We start from the raw sequence: 23220 nt of genomic DNA, 5'->3' as shown, positions 1-23220 counted from the left end.
TTGACCTTTCCATTTCCTGATTCTACATTCTTGGATGCTGATATTAATCCTAGCTAAGCTTTCTTTTGTGGTGGCATTTGCAAATCCGTAATCCAGGTTAATAAAATATGTTATTTGCATAATTGCTGCTGATATCCCAGTATTGTTACAATAATGTCTTGAAAAATTTGTATTGACTTGAGCTAGTTATTTTATTTATTTTGCAGTTGTTTTAACAGGAAAGGGAGTTGGGTGGTTGAACCTCTTCAGTCAAGTTCTGGATCATGGTAGATGTACAACATAAAATTTCATGATACTACTCAACTGTTATAAGTGGTTTAGTTAGTTGAGAGGTTTTGATTAACAGATATTTGTAAGGAAATTTGAATAAAATGCACTATATACAATATATACATTTCACAGTATGTACACCTTTTGTATATAGCAATTAAGTAATATGCAGCACCATCTGTGTCACAAGTTACTGTTTTATAAACAAAAAACGTGGTTAGCTTATGTTCCCATAGTAAAAACATTTGGATTCTTCATAAAGGATTTTTTTTATTTTTTTTTTATTTCTTATACATGTCAAGGGTATTAATTAAGCAATAACCCATGCCTGGTTGTGGGTAATGCTGGATTTACCCACGGTTGGTGTGGTTTGGTCATGAGGCGAAGCCAGAGTTGCCAAACAAAGACAACCGTGGGTAAATCCTGCATTACCCACACCCAGAAGTGGGTTATTGCTATTATATAGTGACATTATTTAAGAAAAAAAAAATGTTGTGTTGTGTCTTTCGGCTTTTCCCAGTTAGGGGTCGCCACAGCAGAACTCCAGTCCGTAATGATTGGTAGTAGATTTTTACATGCTGAGTTGCCATTTCTGACGCACAACCTTCAACGAAGGTACGCCCATTCACGCATGTCTCCACACAGAAGACGGTCTAGCTGAGAATCGAAAAGGACAACTTCTTACTGTGAGGCGACAATGCTACCGCAACACCACCTTTTCTTAAATAATGGCTTTCTTTAATGCCTCCGTGCTGCCCTTCCACAGCTGTCTTGTATTCTGTGGCAGTTCTGATGTACTGCACATTTGTATGCTTACGCAGTACATCAGAGCTGTGGGTGGAAGCAATGGAAAAAGCAAGATCTCCGTTGCTTTTTACAAAGTGTCTTGCTATGTTAAAGGAGTTTAACATAGTGAGACAGCTTTAAAAAAAGTAACAGAGAATCTCTGTTGCTTTTTTTTAAGCTGTCTCACTTTGTTAAACCCATTTAACATAGCGCGACAACTTTAAAAAAGCAACGGAGAACTTGCGTTCTCTGTTGTAAAAAAAAAAAGAGAGAGAGAGACCTATACTAATGGAAAAAGTCTGGGCGACCGGACCTTTTTCCATTAGTATAAGTCTTTGATTTACAACGAGCACGCTGACCATTCAGCATGCACGTTTTGGAATATTAATGGGGGGTCGTTGTATAATAACATTTGCTTCATCCTGAAGAAGACTGAAAAGTTATGTTCCCTATTTTCCTTTTTTGCCCAGATATAAAAATCTCCAGTATCTGTTAATCTATGGAAGTGTTCATATGTACTTCCAGGCAATGGACTTCCTTGATTTATTGACTATTGTGATACATTACATATCTCTTGTGTGTGTTGTATTTTTCCCTGTAAATCTTTTACACTCTTGTATTAAATTCTGTTGAGTTTTTATAGTTATGTATTGCTTTATATAGTCTTACTAATTCTCTGTTGTTTATATTTTGGGTTCTATCTTCTGTTGTTCTCTAGACCAGTTTAGCATTTGTACTCCTTTCTGCTTTGTTTTATTAGCTGTTTGCTTGAACATCAGTCATAGACCCCCTATACTGCAGAAGTTCATTTAAGGGGATTTCCAATCCATGTTTAACTTCTCACTCCAATGGGACTTATCCCCATAAATTGCTTCCTATACAGTGTTTTTCTATCCCTTCCATACCAGGTCCTTATTTTTCCAACATGTTGATTTTTTCTTGGATTAATTAGCGTACTTGGCCAAAGTTGCGTCTTCCAGGATGCTTTTTTTTTTTTTTAGCTTAGAAAAGTTCTTTTATCGTCTATCTTGTTTAGATGCATCTTTTCTGGAGTTGACAGAATCTTGAAGTGGATTTGGTTGAATCCACTTTGTACAAAGTCCAGAGGTCTAATGGTGACGGTGTCGAACTCCAATATTGTCGAAGTACAAATCTTGCCCCTGTCTCAACCCATGTTAACACTCGTCCTAAACTTGCATTTGATTTGTACTACGACACTACCGGAGTTCGAGGCTGTTTTTGTTGACTGATGTGGGTCGATGATACAGTCATTTGATAGAGTCTGCTTCCAGATTCTGATAGTAAACCCTTTTCTGGCCATGGTTGCAAAGCCCAAGATCACAAGTTCACTTTTTGAACATTCCCACTAAAACCTCCTTGAGTTATTATTATTTGTTTCCACTCAGGATTTTACTGTCTTGTTTGAATGATCTATTTATCAACTGTGCCACTCTGTGGTAGCTTTGTAAGTTAAAGAAGTGCTGATGTTCATCGTGTTTCAGTGTTGCAGTCATTACACTTGGGTTATCCTGCTGGCAGGCTACCCGTAGTCAGCCAGAGTTCCAAAGTCTAGGTCCGGTGTCTGTTGCTGTCGCCTCTTCCCTGACATCAGTGCGCCAGGGGTATAAAAGATGCAACCGATGCCATTTTCTTCAGTCTTTCTTGCCGAGCGGTGCCCGAAGCAAAAGCAGTTCGCAAGTGCCGGTCGACCGACTCCTGAGATTTTCGAAATAGAGTTTCAAAACCGAAGTCTTCAATAAAGATAAGTACCCCGTTGGGGAAACTTTTTCTTGCTTCAGACCGATGTCAGTAAAAGTTAACAATTGTATTTCTTTTGGGAAGCAAATTCCTCATAAGGACTTTCACTCTTACTGTATTCCTTGCCTAGGCCCTGACCACTCCGTCACTAGTTGTCGGTTAGGCCCTGACCACTCCGTCACTAGTTGTCGGTTTTGTGCTAGATTCAACAAACGCACTATTAAGCGTAGGTTTGAGTTTGCTTTACATTACTTTGGCCGGAGGTTTAACAATATAATGCCGTCGGAACAACCGATGACCGGAATTCATAAAAAACACAAAGACAAGGAAAAGGACAGGCATCCGAGGTCCAAAACCGACGAAGCTTCTTCTAGACCAGTCACCGGTTCGCCGGTTCTCAGTGAGGCGCTTTCGCAGCCCCTGACACCCGCTACCTCAGAGCCACAGGCCGTCTCCGACTCCCATGTGGAGACACCTAGGCCTCTGGAAACTCAAGGTATTGGGCCTGCGGAAACCATTCCCTCAGATGGGTCCGGAGCCGCTGTGCAGGCATCGGCTTCTGAGGGTGTTTTCAGACCTTCACAGCTTACTATTAAGTCCTCTACAGCAGCCAAGGCAAAGTCAAAATCACCATTAAAGACAAGAAAACAAGTACAGCATTCTCCAGGACAGTCATCCATGCCAAAGAAACAGATGCTTAAAATGGCCGAAGATTTAATTACTTTGATCAGGGGTTCCCATCCCCATCCTGATAAAAGGCCAAGGCAAGGCACTGACTATGATTCCTCTGACCAGGTTTCTATTTCCTCTGATTCCTCTTCTGCTCAGGGATACTCTCTCCCTCCCTATGAGGATTCTGATGCAGAAGAATCTATACCTTCAGCCTTTCCACCTGAGGATTATTCTTTTGGGGAAACCCTGCACACCATCAGGGAGCATTTCCATTGGGAGAGCCAGGATTATTAAGAATCCAAGAAAAGGCTCAGAGATTTTCTTCTATTGCCTCAGCACAGGCCCCTGGCTATCCCCCCTGTGCTTGATATTGTTGATGATGTTTTCTCTGAATCCAGTCTGTCTCCTGATTCTTTACCCCCTGCACCAGTCAAGCCAGACAGGTACTATAGGGTCCCTGACTCTCATAAATTTCTTTACAAAAACCCTGCTGCTGACCCAGAAACTATTTCTCAGGGCCCTAAAGGGGTTAAGGTTTCCACTGCAAAAAAATCCTGTCCCTTCTGATAGAGATTCTAGAGCTCTGGATAGATGGGGGAAAAAAGTTTACACTTGTGCTGCTTTAGCTGTAAGGGATTTAAACTGCCAGTTTCACATGCTTAAATATCAACAATACCTAATGTCTTTATTAAAACAGAAAATGCTTACAAACTCAAAGTCCTGACAATAAGAAAATGCAGGATTTACTGCATGCAGCTGAACAGGTGGGAAAGCATACTCTGCAATGTGGGTTTGATTGATTAGAGGCTTCTTGTAGAGCCGCAGTTACAGGCTCTGTCATTCGAAGGCATGCTTGGTTAAAAGAACAAAGTTTACCTGAACATGTTAAAGTAAAATTATTGGATGCCCCACTACAGCATGATACTTTGTTTGGTGTTAGGGCAGAAGAAATGTTAAAGAAAATGTAGGACAAAGCAAAATCAATGCAGACAGTGAAGGATTTCTTACAGGTTCAACCACCTAGGTTTAGCAGAAACTGATCTTCAAAAAATTGGTCCTTTCCGGTGTCAGACAGGCCACAAAGAGGCAGATACGCCCAAGAGGCAGATCTCAGCCCCAAGGCTCCTACAGACCTAAACAATGGGGTGCTTCAGCCCCCAAAGGAGGAGAAGACAAATCACAACCTTATAGGAAACAGTCCCAATGACTTCCCTCTACAGATGCCAAGCGCTTACCTTTTGGCAGCACCCTTAGGGGGAAAGCTAGTACTTTCCTCACAAAATTGGCACATAATCACCTAGGACAAATGGGTACTGAATATTGTTTCTCAGGGTTACAGGTTCCACTTTCACACCCTTCCATAATCAAAGGGTATGCCGGACCTGCCACAAAACCAATGGGCAGAGGCACAAAAACAAATTGCTGCTCTCATGGATATGGGAGCCATTCAAAGAGTACCACATCAAGAACAGGGACAAGGATTTTACTCGAGACTTTTCCTCGTAACCAGGAAGGACAAAGCCTGGAGACCAATACTGGACTTGTCAAACCTAAATACTTTTCTGGATGTTCCAAAATTCAAAATGTTAACACTTCAGCAACTGCTACCCATGCTAGGCAAGAAGGCTTGGCTGGTTACTTTGGACCTCAAGGAGGCATACCTGCATGTACCAATCAGACAATCTTCCAGAAGATGCCTCAGATTCATAGCTGGCTCAATGCATTACCAATTCTCTGCACTGCCCTTTGGCGTATCTACTGCGCCCAGGGTCTTCACGACATGCCTGGCACCAGTAATTGCATTTTGCAGACAAAAAGGAATTCAAATATATCCCTACTTGGAAGACTGCCTTATTCAAGCAGAGAGCAAGGACATTCTACTGAAACATCTGGCGTTTGTAAAAAGATTACTAATTTGCCTAGGGTACACAGTAAACGAAAATAAATCAAAACTAGTGCCCTCTCAAGAGATAATATTCCTGGGTGCAAGCTTAAATACAACTGCCCAGGTGGCTTATCTCACCGGACAAGCAAAGGCAACTAACTCGTTGCTTTCAAATGATGGCAACAAAGACCCAACTCTCTGCAAGAAAAATTCTGCAGGCCCTGGGCTTCATGGCATCCTGCATTCTACTAATTCCTTATGCAGGACTGCATATGAGGAAATTACAATGGTATCTAAAAAGTGCTTGGACTCAACATTGCCACAACCTGGAAACAATAATACCTCTAATTCCCTGCCTTCAACAGGAGTTTCGATGGTGGTCCCAGGCCTGTCACCACAACAAGGGACAGCCTTTCACCTTACCCACAGCCAGGCAGGCAATAACCACAGATGCATCGGATTATGCCTGGGGGGCACACATGGCAGAAAAATGTATTCAGGACACATGGCACACATGGCAGGAAAATGTATTCAGGACACATGGCCCAAGGAACAAATGCATCTTCACATCAATCAAAAAGAGATGCTAGCTGTACAGAATGCTCGGACAGCTTTCAAGGATCTACTACATCCAGGACAACTATTACTAAAGACGGACAATACCACAGTTATGTGGTACATAAACAAACAAGGGGGCACACATTCCTACCCCCTCTGCAGGCAAGCCATGACTTTGTGGAATACAGCACTGACCTATCAGGTACATCTGCAGGCACAGTTCCTGCTAGGAACAAAAAAACACACTGGCAAATGAACTAAGCAGAAATCTCATGGATCCTCACGAATGGAAACTAGATCCACAGGTCTTCAGCATGATAACAAGGAAATGGGGACGTCCAGACATAGATCTTTTTGCCTCCCCTCACAACTGCCAACTACAAAAATTCTGCACAAGAATTTATCACTCACAAGCATGGAAAGTGGATGTTCTTATCATTCAGCTGGAAAGCCCTGACAGTTAATGCCTTTCTTCAACTGCCTCTTCTTCCAAAGGTGCTCCTAAAAGTCAGACAAGAGAAGCCAAACATGATCCTGATTGCCCCAGACTGGCCACGCCAGCACTGGTACCCAATCCTAAAGACCTTGTCTCAAGGCCCAGCCTGGCCTTTACCTCAAATTCCTCATCTTCTGACTCAACAAAACAATCAGATTCTGCACAGTCAACTCAGAACCTTAAATCTGGCCGCATTGCAGATAATATAGCCACTCAGACCACACCTCTCTCTAAAGCTGTTATGGATGTCATTTTAGAAGTCAGGAGGCCCAGCACTAGGAAATCTTATGCAGAAAAATGGAAGAGATTCTGTGCTTGGAACCAGGCACAAGGACTCAAACCACTTGTTGCAAATATTCCTCAGATTTTACAATACCTAACTGAGATGCTGGACAAAGGCCTATCCTTTTCATCTACTAAGATTCATGCCTGTGCCATTTCACCTCATTACAATACGGAACCTCCTATTTTTTCACATCCACTACTAAAACAGTATCTCAGAGGGGCAAAAACCATATGACCCCCAAGGAGAGCACCAATATCTACTTGGGACCTCAATTTTGTTTTAGAAAAACTCACTCTGCCTCCTTTTGAGCTAGCCAGCACTGCTGATATGAAATTCATATCATGGAAAACTGCTGTGCTCCTAGCAATAACTTCAGCAAGAAGAGTCTGAGTTACAGGCATTAATGGCAGTGGAACCTTTCATCATTTTTCATCAGGACAGGGTTTCAATGAGGACAAACCCAACATTTATGCCAAAGGTGATTTCCAGTGTGGCTCTTAACCAAACCATTCATTTGCCAACTTTCTATCCAAATCCCCAGAATAAGGGGGAGAGACTTCTGCACGCTTTGGACATACACAGACAGCTACGATTCTAGTTGGACAAAACAAAAGCTTTCAGAAAAACTAAGCAACTGTTTGTAGCTTATGCTGCAGGATCACAAGGAAAGCCTATCTCAAAGCAGACAATTTCAAAATGGATAGGACACTGCATTCGCTTCTGCTATGCACAACATGGCAAATCAGTGCCTAAGGGCATTAGGCCACATTCTACCAGAGCAGCAGCCACTTCAGCAGCCTTTCTCAGAGGAGTACCAACCAAAGACATTTTAGAAGCTGCAACCTGGAGTTCAATGCACACTTTCACCAAGCACTACCACTTACCTCTTTACTCTAAATCCAGAGCAGGCTTTGCCACTGCAGTTCTGCAGGGCCTGGTAGCCTCTCCTAACCCTATTTAGGGCCAGCCACCCAACCTCAGCTTTGGGATTCTACCCAAGTGTAATGACTGCAACAGTGAAATACGATGAACATAGTACAGTTGTGTACCTACCATAATGTAGATGTTAGAGTGTATTCACTGTTGCAGTCCAGGTTACCCACCCACCATCCCAGTTTTCTATGCTGGGACTTTACTGTACTTCTCAATTCTATACAACCTATGTAGTGTATTTGCTTGTAGATTAAGGAAATGTTTATTTTACTACATGCATGCTTTTTGGCATACTTTTTTTACAGCCTTCCTATTTGGGGGCACCTGACATCTGAGGCAAGAAAAACTGAAGAAAATGGCATCGGTTGCATCTTTTATACCCCTGGCGCACTGACGTCAGGGAAGAGGCGACAGCAACCGACGCCGGACCTAGACTTTGGAACTCTGGCCGACTGCGGGTAGCCTGCCAGCAGGATAACCCAAGTGTAATGACTGCAACAGTGAATACACTCTAACATCTACATTTATGGTAGGTACACAACTGTGCTTTCTTCCTTGTTCCATTAATGGTATCATTTTATCCCATGCTTTGTGTTATGTAAAATCCTTCCATTTTTTTCTGTAATGTATCCCAGAAACTTTTTTCCCCTTTGTCATATAAAAAGGCCTGTCTTGGATATAGTAAAAAGGGGATCTGTGAACATCTTTCCAGCTAGTACTTTGTCTATGTCCAAAATTAAGATATTCTACCATATCATTCTCAAATTACTCTTAATAGCATGTCTGGAATTCCAAACCTGGCCATTACTTCTCATAAATAGTCCGAGTCTACCTAATCAAATGTTGTTTTACCTTTTAAACGTATTAAAAGCAGTGGCGTGCCTAGCCTCTCTCCTTCTTGTTGTCTAGCAATAATAAACCCACATTTGTACTTTAGTCTAGGAAGACTGTTAGCCAACCTGTTTGCAAATCCATCACTACAAAAACCTTATAGTTATGACTTAATTTGGAAAGAGAGCAATACAGTGCTAGGTTTATTGGATTGTGCCCCCTCTTTAGGTATCACTGCTATTACAGCTTGTTTCTGGGAATGTGGTGTTTGCCTTTCTCTAAAGATTTTAATCAGACTATCTCTTTAAAGACTTTAATCAAACTATGACATATGTTGTTTAACAATTTCCCTTTTCCTTTGTTTCATAGGTCTATTGAGATCATAGCTCTCAACCTCTTGGCACAAAAAATTTAGACAAAGTCCCAAAAATAGGGACAAATGTTAAATGTTGCTCTTATAAACTTAGAAAGTTGCTAAAATAAAAGGTCTTGTGTTACCATGCATTTTCTGAAGGAAAACTCAAACTGAAACTCAAATGCCTGTCATTATATAGTGAGTTCAGTTCTCATTGATTTGCCATAAAAATCCAGAAAATTGCTAATTTTGTTAGGAACAGACCAAAAATATGAGGAAAAATCTGGACATTCTGTGAAAATCTGGACAGTTGAGATGTATGATTGAGATACCATCTATACCTGTTTTTTTTTCCTGTAGCTTTTTTATTTATGCGTTCCTAATTTCATCTATTGTTGGAGCCACTAAACTATTTTATTCATACTTCTGTAATTTAAGTAAGTATAAATATTTCATAATTATTTGTTTATTTTGATAATATGCCATGCCATTGTCTAGTTTGTGTGTGTTTGTATATGTATATTGTTCCATAACCCCTTTTTCCCATTTTTGCACATGGGGTCATGGGGTCATTTCAACAGAAACAGTCATCCTAGAGCCAGTGCTCCATACATCTGGTTGCCTAACCCTGCCACATTCTTCCATGCCAGCTCACACGCACACACATATATATATATGCGCACTCACTCCTATGGCTAATTTAGAATGTCACTCCACCTGCTTCATATCTATGGAATATGGGAGGAAACTAGTAGAGTATCTGGAAAAAAAGACATGACAACACAGGGGGATGTTAAGATTCTACACAGAAGTACCCCAGCCTAGAATTAAACCAGAGAATTGCTTGGTGTGACGTGTGACCTTGTGAGACGACTATGGTATACCCACTGTTCTGCCCTCAATATTGTAAAATTAAGATAATGAATGACAAGGGATTGAGCATTACTACTGTATGACCAGCTGATAAAAAAAAAATAAAGCCAAGTAAAACATTTTTTCTTTTTTGTAAAGGGGGTACACACACACACACACACACACCCTGCTAATTATATATACCAATTCAAAGAGATCTCAGTACAGTGGGCAAATTCCCCAGTGACCACTAGACCAAAATATCACACACAAAAAAAGTTTTGATCAGCTATTCCATTTTTTTCTGTTTTGGCAACTTGAATTGTCAGCCACTTATCTATAACCTCTGTGTGTGGAATATGTACTGCAAGAAAGACTCAACCAGGCTAGTGCCTTCTCTGTGTAATACCGTATACCTCATGTAGTGGAGACCCATAAGATATATGCATACCTTAAGGACGTGTTAGTGTTTCAGCTACATGGTTTCTGAATGTTCAAGACATTTTAATCTTAAAGCGTACATTCAGGCCAGTAAAGTCAAACCCCATTAGCTGTAGATATGCCATGTTTCAGACAGTTTGTGACCTGGTTAGTAAAGAATAAGTTAATTATTTGGCTATACTTTACAAACACATGGCTTTAAACCTAGAAGATACTTACAGACATTTAAGTGCCTGCAAAATATCCCAAACAACATCCAAGCAAAGGGTAAAATGGTTACACAGACAAATCATTCAGTAAAAAACATCAAGAAAGACTCTGACTAGAGCTTTCATTGTGAAAAACATTAAACCTCCTATAGTGGAAGCCCATGGGATATATGAAAATGACCCCTTAAGGACATACCAGTGTTTCAGCTATATGATTTCCGAATGCCCATGAATTAAAAAGTAAAAAGTCACAAAGCCACGAATCTGAAACACTGATTATGTCCTTAAATATCAGGTGTGAAGATTTTCTCTGCTATTTCTTTTCACTGTATGCGTGCTGTCATAAGGTAAAGTGGGCTTTCCTATTTGCAAATATGCAATGTTTTTATTTTAACTACTCCAGTGAAACTGAATTAAACTTCGGTATTTGTATTTCCTGTATGCTTAACAGTTGTCCAGTTACTTCCTGAATCTGTCATAGAATGCAGCCCTGTTACTCAGACAAGAAATAACGGAATTCTGCACTTTAAACTAGTAACTTTTAAAACTTTTTCACTTGTCACCAAAACTCTATGAAAAAAAATCTTTTTGAACCTAAGGCACTATTTGCAAACAACTCCTGCTGTCACAACTCCTAGAATTAACCTCCCCTGTACTAAACATGTCTCACTTTCACTTTGCCTCACTTTGGCAATCTTTTTCAATGTGCCTAAAGAAAAGCCCACTAGTCCAGATTCAGAAGGGAACTTAAAATGTACCCATTAAAACAAGCCCAGTGTTCCTACTTCTCCAGTGACCATGTCGCCTAACCATAACAACATTCCTTTTTCCTCTGTTTGACATTGCTTTACTCCTCCACTCTGCTTTACCACTGTCATGTGAATTTTGTTGTGTATAATTCAAATACTGGTAATTCTTGAGTCTAAGATGTGTGCTACAAAACTTATTCTGTTATATTAACTTCAAAACTTCTTGTATTGTCTTAATGTCTGTACTTATCCTAACAACATTCTACATTTTTTTATATCAGCATTGAAAATATTTTCAATCAAACTGTTCCAGAAATTGGTCAGTTTTGATCAGTGCACTACTTGGTGTGCTAATTTAAATTACATAAATAGACAATTATAGCGGGTCTTCACTCATAACCAGCTTGTTATGTGTTCAAGACATGGATGCCAAGAAATTCACCTCGAGCGAATATGGAGAGTTTAATGTTGTCATCCCTGTCATGAACACATAATAAAAGAATACAATTGATGACCTGATCAAAATTCTTTTTACTGCATGAGGTTTATCTGCTCCATGTAATACCAGTTACAGGAAGGGAGGAAAGTAGAAACTAAAGGAGAGTGAAGTTTTACCAGCTTTGAAAGTTAGTAAAGCATTTTGCACTGTTAGCGGCATACCTCTCGACTTTAAGAATTCTACACAAATTCAAAAATAATAAAAGTACAAAGGTTCATAATAGGGACAGTTTTTTTTAATATTGCTCTAATTCACTTAATTATTGAATCCCCAAATGATGTGGATACTCTACAAAAGGGCCTTACAGAAACAGATGCTTGGTGCCAGAGCCATGGGCTCAAGCTCAATGCCAAGAAATGTATTGTTATCCCCTTTGGGAAAAAACATGTATCCATGAATTATCATATAGGTGGCAGTACACTAAACACAGAAAGTGTGATAAGAGACTTAGGGACACAGGTGGACAGTGGTCTCACCTTCGATAACCACATCGCCACAACAGTCAGGAAATCCTTCTATGTGGCACACCTCATCACGAAGGGCTTTTCATCCAGAAAAAAGGAGGTCATTGTCCCACTGTACTCATCCCTCATTAGACCCATTATAGAATACAACGCCCATTTGGTATGTACCTCTCAAGACATCTGCAACAACTGGAAAGGCCTCAGAAATACCTCACTAAAAGAATCACAGGCCTAAAGCAGATGCCCACGCTGACCGCCTTAAAAACTCCAGCTATACTCTGTCATATCGTCTACTCAGAGGCGATCTCTGCTTAACATACAAGGCCATGTCAAACCCAGAGCTGTTGGACATGCTACACTTAAAGAAATCCCAATCCCTCAGAGCTACACGCTCCAGGGATCTAAACCTTGTCATCACAATAAACAAAACATGCTGGAGGGATAGGTTCCTGACCCAGAGACTCCCCAGACTCTGGAATAGATTGCCCATACATGTCAAGCAGAGTGCCTCTTTGGACCTCTTCAAGAGGAACCTTGACGATTGGATGGGAGAAAGGAAATTCACCCCAGGGATCACGTCAGTCGCCCTGCTAGACAGGGGTCCAGGAAAGTAAATAATGTGGGAAGAAATAGCCAGGGAATTGTTATGGCTAGGCTTGTATAGGCCCTAGGGCTGATAGCCTAGTACCAACCTATATGAACCTATGAACTTAAGTTAATAGAACAACAGGTTTTGCATCACCATGCACTTTCTGAACAGTAAGAAGTATGAAATGGTGTCTGGCTTTATTGACTGATTTTGAATTTCTGATAAATTACTGAGAATTATAATTTTTACAAGGAACAGGTCACATATAAGACAAAATCAGGGACTGCTCATAATTATGGACAGCAGTCAAAATAAAGTGCTCCTCTGCAGAATTAACAACTCTAAAAGCAGTTGTGTACTTCAGTATAACACTGTAACCATAGCAAAATGAAATTCTAATAGATTTTAAAAGCTGTTTAATCTTCTACCGCTATTCTTTGCTTTACGGGACTGTCCATTGTTGGTCCCTTGTGTGATATCTGAACTTTGGTGCCATTAAAAGCTTTTGTTAAGCATACTTAAGCACTGTTAAGTTTTGGTCCTGCCATAAGGAAGTATGTAACATTTTTCCTGATTTTGTAGCATAATCATGGCACTCTGTGCAGTACAAATAAAGTTCTAGCAAAGTTTGTTATACTTGGCTTACAGTGTAATAACACAGATGTTACACTGTAGTAAACAGGTGTGTGTTATCACTTCACTGCATCTTCATCTTCACAGATGCACATATCATTCCAGATGTTTTCTGTCCAACATGAATTCCTTGCAGTATAACATACAGACTCCCTAAACAGTATGACTGTCATTGACGTGATTCACACATCCGTAGTTTTCTCTGTACAAGTGATTGATTAAGCTACTGGTAGAAAGCAATTTATTAATTTTGCATCTGTTTTATTATACTGCATACCAAGCACTGTAGACCTTACTAAGAATCTTATCCTGTCCCATCTTACTTTTGTTACCTTTCACTTGAATATAACTGTGTTTGTTGATTTTGTCTGAGTAAGTGATTGTGCTGCGTTCTAGTTACTTTGTAGTAAAATCTGCTGCAGACAGAAAACATTCCTGCTCACGACAGACTGTTTCTCCCCACTACTGCATCATCAGAGGTGCAGGGCTGGATGACATGAAATCAGGAAGTAATTGACAGTTGCTCACATACAGTAGACAAAAACACCAGTTTATAAGACTTGAATGTAGTTCCACTGAAGTGAGTAAAGTAAAAACTACACATTTTAGAGTAAGAAAGCCTTCTTTGCATGACGAGGGTGTGTGTGTGTGTGTGTGTGTGTGTGTGTGTGTGTGTGTGTGTGTGTGTGTGTGTGTGTGTGTGTGTGTGTGTGTGTATATAGTAGATATAAATAAAGAAGTATAGATGGTTATCTTTAAAATAGTCTTTGTTGTATGTCTGTGTTTTCAGACTCTTTGCATTCTTCCTGTTGTGTAGTCATTTAGTTTTACTATATTTCTGCCAATGTTTGCTACTTTAATTTTTGGGTAACAATCTTTGCATTCATGTATTTTCAAAATAAATTATCTAATTGCTGTCTGCCCTGGATTTCATATCTGTAGCTAAATATTCCTATAGCTTCTCCTTTAACATCGTAATTTTTGTTTTTCTCTTTGTTCCATACTGTCCCCTTACTTTTATTCTATTTAATTTGTGTTTGTTTTCTCTTGTTTTTATTCCATTCTGTCTGTACTAGCTTCCTTTTAATTTCATGTTTAAATGCATCCCATCTTAACTCTTAAGCTTTTCTTGTTTTACTGTAGGTGTCTCTTAGGATGGTAATATATGCTAATTGTATCCTGCTTGTGTGTTTCATACTTCAGCCAATATGTTGGAAAATGTTAGTCCAATTTTTATTTTGTACTGATGGGACGCTCTTATTTCCAGACGGAATTAGGTATGATCTGACACCATTATGGTGTGGACTGAGAACTTTAACCAGATATGTGTTTGTGTGTAAGATATCTGTTGTTTGAAGTCTAGTAGAAAGTAGGCCCCCTGATCAATGCCTGTGTTACTCAATCCAAATAATTTTGCATAGTTTCCTAAGACTTTTCCCTCTGAAATCAATGTACATTTTCTAGGTCCTCTAACATCCCATCCCTTTTGTTAGTAAGTTCCAGTCTCACACTATTGGCAAAAATACCCTGATGAAAATGTATCTTCTCTAAGATCTTTTTAAGCTCATTTTTTATTATTTTGGGCCAAATATAAAGATTGGCCAGAGTAATTCTATTACTCTGCTAGTAATCTCTTAAAATTCCGCAGGCAATAAAAATTCTAAAACCATGACCAAGATGACTTTGTATTTTTGTGTAATTTAACTTTGATCATCATGCTAGGAGTTTCCTACCTAAAAGTATAAGGCTCTCAAGCGAAAATTCTGCGTTTATCTGTCAAGAGGATTTTGTTGGTCCCAAAGCAGTGATGCCATCACTATATGTTAGAGGTCATGTTTTTTAGTCTCAAATGAGAGCTAATATCCTTTCACTTTTGAGATTTTAACATTGTCATAAATGTCTTCAGTTTTGCCATCAGTAGGGTATATGACCTCCTACAGCATGTTTACAAACTTGAGAGATGAATGTGTACAAATCTTATCTTGAGAGTATCTGCCCCTACTAGCAGTTATTGTTCACAGACATTGGCTCCCCTTGTAGGGCAAGAGCCACTTGCAAGGGGAGGGCTGCTGTTATCTAGGTAGCAGTCGCTGAATTTTGTGCTTTTTAACAGGACTTAACTCCCACAATCTGGCGACTGCTGTATACATTCAGTGAAGTTAGAGCTGCTTTGCTGTTCACGGTGCATGTGGCATTGAAGGTTAGCACGTGAAGGGCTTGGTGGAGCCAAGAGCACATTGGTATATGTACTATATGCCTTAAGTTAGTTTTCTGTTGGATGATGACATTGCAGTAGGTGGGACTGCTTATCCCTCACTCCAGGATGAGTAAGCCAGTGTTTGCTACTTGCTGCCTTCCTCCTTCACATGCTTCTGTAGCAACTAATTTATTTATTGATCACAGCTCAGGTGTGCTATATATGGGGCTTTGCCCTTCTGCATCACTAAGACCAGCATACTTGGCATCTTTTTAAAGAAGGTACTAGCAAAAATATGGTAAGAATGCTGAATGGTTAAACAAATAGTCTTCCAAACTTTGGGATCACTCGTAGTACAAGTCTACAGTTTTTATTCATAGTGGATCATCTGGTAAATTTGGTGTTTAGTGACCATGTATGACTGACTGCTTTATTTTTCATTTGTTGTAGATACTGTTAGTGACTTTGTTTATTATGACTTTACTGCTTATTTTAAAGTAGGTGGTTTGAGCATTTCTATGTGTTTACTTCTTTAGGTATATGATCAAATGCCTGAACCTCGGTATGTCATCTCAATGGGCAGGTAAGTTCATCAGAGATGGTGTTCAGATAGCTTCAGGATCCACATGTTTTCTTATGATTGTCTTTAAACAGGCAGAGGAAAGTGTATGTCAGTTGCTATTCTAGCTGCTGTAAAAAGACCCCAGTCTGCAAAATATGGAGATGTTGAAGAGCTTTGCTGTCCTACAGAAGACAAGCTGGCAGCAATGCCAACATACCAAGTCACTGGCAGAGTTGGACTGAGGCTCTCACTGGCTGAACTGGTTCAGGAAACCGCTATCATCATTGGCCGTATTGTTTATAACAGGACATAGGGGAAGCTGTGTATGGTAGCAGACAAAGGACAATAGTAAGACAGCTCATTTGGAAGGAGAACTGGGGTAATTAGAAAAGTTTACTTTAGACCCATCATCACTGAAACCCATGTTGTGTGGTTCTGAGAAATATCATGAAAATGTTGTACTGCAAACTATAAAAGAACTAGATTTTCATTTTCTGGCAGATGATGTACATTGATACTTTGACTGAGATGCAGAGGAAAGTAGAGACAGAGACCCTAAGATGAGCAGAGATACTCTAAACTAGTGAACTGGGTACAAAGGCATGGATTCAAGACACTGACACTAGTTACTTAGCTAAGTGACTGAGTTAAAGGCTTTGTATTAGTATGCATTTTCAGAGCAAGTAGTCAGTAGCTGTGATGTTTGAGGTTTAGCAACTTGAACCTTCACTATGTTGCCACAAAGTCATGTATGACTGGCAAACATTTTTGAGACAAAATCATGGACATTTATAAAGTACAGCCAGACTTAGATGGTGATAGCTGCCAAGAAGAATTGCTGCTTTGTAAAAATTAAATTGAATTGAGTAGTGTACGTAAGCCAGTTTTCATGCTCTTGAGAAACCTTGGCAGAATATCCTGTACTTAGATGGTAGATGTGTATTCCACTGTGAGCCACGAATGTCATGCAGTTAGAAGTTTTGAGTGGACCTGTAGTTCCACTGTTTTGGGGATGATCTGGGAGCATTATCTCCCACCCCCTCCCACAAGAAGGGGAGAAACATACCAAAAAGAAATAGATGTGTCTTTTTTTAAAGAATTGTGTAAGTGACACTTTTTTTAAGTTACATTTTGTAATACACTGGTTCAGTACTAGTGAAAACACTATGATGGTTGCATAGAAGTGTTAGCATCCCTGTGGCTGATACATGTATGAATGTACAGTAGGTGTAGCTGTACCAGTCCTGGTACCTTTGCTGAAATATCTGTGATTTAAATATCTGCAATAGGTAAAACACTTGGCTGACACTTTACCAGTGGCTTTCTGTACTGCAACAGCTATGCTCAACACATTTTGCTGTAGCAGACTCCCACTTGGGCTTGAAAATCTTAGAAAATGGTAAACATATGTATTCATGCCAACAGGTGTATTAAAAGTCAGGTATAAGTTTTGTAATGTGTGAGTGAAACAATATATTGACTGAGAACTGGAGTAACTCCCTTGTAATCTTAAGTACAAGATAGCACAATTTGTTGGTGTTGCAGTTTTATAGGCCAAGCAGGAAGAGCATACAGGAGATGTCAGTCATATATAACACATCCAGTGTCAGTAGTGCAACAAGTAGCATGCTTTGGTACAGAAGACTGACTGTTCAGTTCCATCACCTGGTAGACTGATTGCTGGCACTGCATTGCAATATAGGGACAGTGCTGCACTCATTTGTGTTCTGTCCTTCAGATGAAACATTAAACTGCTGAGGCCCCATCTGATTGAGATGGTGGTAGCTCAGGTGAATGTAAAAGATCCCATTGCACATATCAAAAAGAGTAGGGGGTCCTTTATATTTTACAGAACATAAAAAATTATATATTTGCATATTAAAGACAGATTTATACACTTCTAGTTTTACTATTTATATTTTTCTTATAACATCTTCATTGTTCTCCCATAATTGATCTCCTTACTCCTCTGTTCACAACCATAGTCTAATTTTTTGCAATATATCTGCCAAAATCCATTTTCCAGTAAACAAAATTTCATTCAGTCTTTCATTCCAAATGATCCATATTAGAAAAAAAAAATATTTGCCCTTCTCATATCTTTCTTCTTGATCTTATAATACCCATACATAATCATATTCATATGGGTCTACTTCTAAATTTTGAACTTTCACAAGTTCTAATTTCTTATGGTCGAGACCATAAAATCAAACGTGAAAGTTCAAAATTTAAATTAAAAGTAAAAAAAAAATTTTTTTTTTACATTTTTGCAGGGGGCAAGCCCCCCTGCACTCCCCACACCCCCTGCTAATTATATATATCAACTCCGAGATCACACTACAGTGAGGAAAATGGTAAATATATCATTCTGCTCAATACATTGATCTCCATTTAAATGGTCTGAACTTTCGCAAGTTTGATCTTATGGTCTCTACCATAAGAAATTATAACTTGTGAAAGTTCGAAATATAAAAGTTGACCCATTCATATATATTTGTCATAAATTTTCTCCCAGATGTTTTATTTTTGCAACATTTTCCAGAGTTTCACCACCGTCTTACATTTCAAAAAATTTGCTCTGTCTGTTCTTCCCTACTAAATGAACACAGTCTTTCAACCTTCGTTTTATATGGCATATTCCTTTTACTAGTAACTTTTTATTACCAGTTTCCATAGGAATTTCTGACACTCTACTATCTTGGTACACTTTTTTTTTCCTAACTTTAGTGGTTTTAATCACTTCTTCTGGTAAATTTCCCTATGGATTTACATAACATATTTCATCACATTACATCACTTTCTTCTGTCTTTCTGTATATAATCAATTTTTACTTTCCATGTTAGTATTTTTTTTTACTTTCTTCATTTACATATTCCTTTTCTTTTTTTCTTATCTCCTAGAACTTTTTGTACTTCTGTTTAAATATTCTTATAATTAATCATTTATTCAGTACATTTATAAAATACTTTTTGTCACTCCACTAATTTCTCGTATAGTCCATACCGTGTACCATCTGGGCCTGACATTGAATCAGCGTTTCCAAGTATTTCATCCAATTCACTAATAGTAATTTATTTTCCAAAATTTTCCTTAGCTCTTAAAGGACATTGTTTTTAGTTTCTGTTCCCTTATTTTCCTCCTTTTTACTCTTGTATATATTTTCCACATACTGTACTACAGTACTCATAATTTGCTCTTGTTGTTTTTTTTAACTTGTCATTTTAAAATTGTCATTTCTCTCATTATACTAATATCTTCCTTTACTGTTTTACCAAAATATGTACATACCTCCTCCCTTCTCCTTTTAGTCAAAAATAAAGGCAGTCGGAAATATTTAAACGGTAATGCCTTTATTTTTTTTTGCATATCCTAATATTCTGTTGTATTATTCTCTAAATACTTTAGTACATTTCTATACATTTTCCCGTACTTCTTGTGCTCTTCCTATCTTACATCATCCTGCCATTAAACAAAAAATGCTTTGTACTTTCTTAAATGAAATCCATCATTCAGACCAGTTTGTAGAAGTCTTTCATGGTTAGATGATCCTTCTATAACTGCAGTACTTTTCACTCTCCAGTTCCATCCCATAATCTCTCATTTTATTCTTTTATTCCCTTTCCTTCCATCCCTACTGTTAAATGATCTAAAAAAAGCATCACAACTGTGTCACCATCTGCTACTCATGAACCTTCTGATAATACATAATAATCAATTTCAAATCCAAGTGCCCCCCACTTCTATAAGTGCATTGACTTTTGTTCCACAAAGTTAATGTACCACATTTTATCACTTCCTTGTATTTTGTTTTACATCTTTCCCTTTCTTTTTACATTTTCCCCTTAAATCCTAATTGGAGTCCATTGTCATTTATAATTCTTATTAACTACCACATAGTCTAATATTTGAAGATTCTGTCTTTCCTTGCTAGTTGCATATACATACAATGCTGTAATTCTATAAACCTGTTCTCTGCACCTCACATCCACAACAGTTGACCTTCCCATCCTTACTAATGTTACATCTAATATTTTCACTGTCTTTTACACAACACAGCCACTCCAGAACAACATTCACTTCCTACGTTCAGTGTTGTATTTCCACCCCACAATTTTTCTGTTTGCAGTCTTTCTTCACATGTCAGGAATCTCCCATCCTGTAACAGAGTAACATCCATATCACTTTTAGCAAACCATTTCAGTATCCCTATCCTTCTGACATAGGGTCATACTTAAATAGTAGGCTAGCTGCCCTTGCAGGGCACTTTTAACCTAGCCAGGTTCCCTTTTTGTGCTCGAAATAACCTATCCCATTATGTTTTACATTTTTCACCCATCCCATGGTTATTAATTATATATTATTGTAATGGGAATAACTGGGATCATACCATAGGTAATTTGAGGGGACCTATGCATGGTATAAAGCATTTAGGAGATGCCTCTGTCCATTTATAGTGCAAGGGGCAGTCCTGGGGTAAATGTTCTGTTTCCCATCCATGGGTTCCAAGTCAATCTCCCACCTCCCAATTTTCAAAGAGCCATTAGATATGAGAAAGGGAAATTGACAGGTGCATGTTACAGAACCAGGCATGCAAAGTGCGGAGTTCAGAATTGTTTCTCTGAAGTTAAAAAAAATATTTCATATTTATTTCTCACTGGTATGTTGAACTAGGTGGACAAGCATCAGTGGATCACTAAAATCCTAGTAGCATAGTGAAGCTACATGAGTTGTTAAGCTTTTCTTTACGCGATTCATCCATCCATTCATGTATTTCAAAAACTGGATAGAGGCAATAGACTGTATAAATAACATGTTAATTGTTGAGTTGCACTTTTGTGCAAACCCCTGTCCATTTTAAATGTGGTTTGCTGAATTTTGTAAAGTATGCATTTATAATGACAGTTGTCTACTATACGTACCTGTCAAAATAAGTCTGTTTGCTCTTGAAAACACTTAATGAAGTCAGCACAACTACTTACCTTCAAAAACTAAAATGTAGAGAAATACATGTTGCTGTATGCTTTTATACTGGTCATATAATTAAACAGTTCTATCACAGATATTTATAGAATGCTATGCAAGGGCAGTGATTTTTATTGTAACTGAAAGTAAGATCCAGTTTCTATGAACAAGAAAGTTCAGGAAGTATATTAATGATTTTAAGTCTGATATTTAGGGCCTCATGGTGATTCTTTTTTGGTGTGGCTGTCCTGTTCACAAACAAGCTACAAAAAAACATTAAACAAGATAGGTTTGTATTAAAAAGTCTGATATTGTTTTGCTGCAGATCTTTGATTGTTAATGAAAGCAGATCCCACGTCTTCATTTGGATTGCTGTGATAGTTCCAGATTTCTGTGTTTTTTTTTCCATTCCACAGCTGACCCTCAATGGACCCAGGTGCCTATCCTCATTCACTGGGTCTACCTATCTCTCCTGGCTTCACCTGGACTTATTTCTATAAGGGTCAGTGCTGGAAAAGAGATTGGGGCATCCTGGGTCTGTTGTACCACTGCTGGCAGTGTTAGTTTACAAACATTATACATTCCAAACTATGCAAAACACAGCTGTAACTGCAAACATTATAAATCACTTTTAACATTTCATGTCATTGTTAGGCAGCCATTAAATAACTTATTCATATCCTGCCTTCTTTTAGACCTCGTTCCTCCTCTGCATGTATTGATCTCACAAGTCCCATTTTTTCCTATGTAATTTGCTCCTGCCCTTTTCTAAAGATCCCATTTCCAGTTATTTTAACTCTGTTACCATCTTCATTGCTTCTAGTGAAATTGGTTTAGACTTTGATTTCCATTTTCTAGTTGCTTTTTTGTCAGCCAACATAATTAGACTTAACAAGGCTTTACTATGTCTAGGCAATTCTGAGTTTGTATCAAAAAATAATTTCCCTACTCACTCCAACTTGCTCACCCTGCATCTCTGACAGGGCAGTCTGCATGGAATCTTTAAAGTCTACCAACTGATTACATTCCCAGAAAATATGTTCCCAGTTACCTCTTTCTGCACCATCACACCTCATCATTTGCTGTGTACCTGAGGAAAAAAATCTTTGAAGTCTGCTTGGGGTATAAAAATGTCTATATACTTCCACTTCCAGGCAATGATCAAAAATATTCTAGATTTTAAGACATATTTGGGAGACATACATACATCTCCTCATTGTTTTTTTTGTGAATTGCCTATCTAATCTCTCTTCCCAGTCCTTCCTAACCTCCTCTGATTCTTATAGTTATCATGTTATATGCTCTACTAATTATTCCTTTATTAATGGCAATTTCTATTCTAGATTCTACTAAAAACTCTACCAGTGCTGGTCTTTCATTTAAGACCCCCCCCCCATATTTCTTTCCCTTTGCTTATACTCTGATGTCAATCATTGATATAGAAGACCATATTTAGCCTGCAGTCCAATTAAATTCTTGGCATCTTCCCATTCTGTTACCATTCCCTCTCTAGTTATTTGCTCTCAATACCTTGGTTCCTTCGCCAGTTTTCTCCAATATATTCCTGCCCCTCTTGCCTATTGTCTGCATCTCTAATTGCAGACATCCCTATTGGCAGAATCTCCTTTCTCCATTCCTGTGTTGGCTTAGTTCTTAGAAGAACTTCTGCTACTTTATGATTATAATATTCTGTATGATTATTGTTCTCCTTAAAGGTCTGCATCCAAAATCCCAGTCTCTTCCTGTTACTTCAGCTTCCTCCCTGATTTATCATCATCCCTTTCCACTTTTAATTATTGTTTTCTGCTTGTGCTGTGTATAGGAGCCTTAAACGTATTGCTGTGAAGTACCCCTTCAACTCTGGTAATCCCAATCCTCCCTGTCCTATTGGAAGAATAAGATTATCCCACTTGACTCTTGCCATTTTCTTCTCCCAGATAAAATCCTTCAGCTCTTTATTAATTGTTTCCACAACTCCTGTGGTTGATAAAAAATATGCTTGGCCAGTGTATAAGACTAAAGAGACTACAGACATTTAACTGCTTGTTTCTTACTGTCAATATCCATATAACACCGCTTCCGTTTTCTCAATTTTTTTATTATCTTTTTTTAGTCTCTTCCTGTATATATATCCTTAGCTGCCACACTGATTTCATTTTTAATCCATACTCCTAAATACTTCATTTTATCATGTCCCCATAAGTATGGATATTGCTGAACCAATTCTTAAGT

The 23220-nt window shown here is 38.6% G+C and overlaps 1 protein-coding gene across 1 annotated transcript in view; it reads left to right on the top strand.

The window, feature by feature from the left end:
• Positions 1–23220, top strand: part of NDUFS7 (NADH:ubiquinone oxidoreductase core subunit S7) — a 169659-nt gene that overhangs the window by 131668 nt on the left and 14771 nt on the right. Inside the window, exon 6 of the mRNA XM_044054005.1 lies at positions 16000–16046. Within this exon, the coding sequence (XP_043909940.1) occupies positions 16000–16046 (47 nt within the window). The remainder of the gene's footprint in view (positions 1–15999; positions 16047–23220) is intronic.

The sequence above is a fragment of the Protopterus annectens genome, chromosome 13.part0 (genome assembly GCF_019279795.1).
Source record: "Protopterus annectens isolate FY-2018-M chromosome 13.part0, PAN1.0, whole genome shotgun sequence".
NCBI lineage: Eukaryota > Metazoa > Chordata > Ceratodontiformes > Protopteridae > Protopterus > Protopterus annectens.
This window is presented reverse-complemented; position numbering and strand designations above follow the sequence as displayed.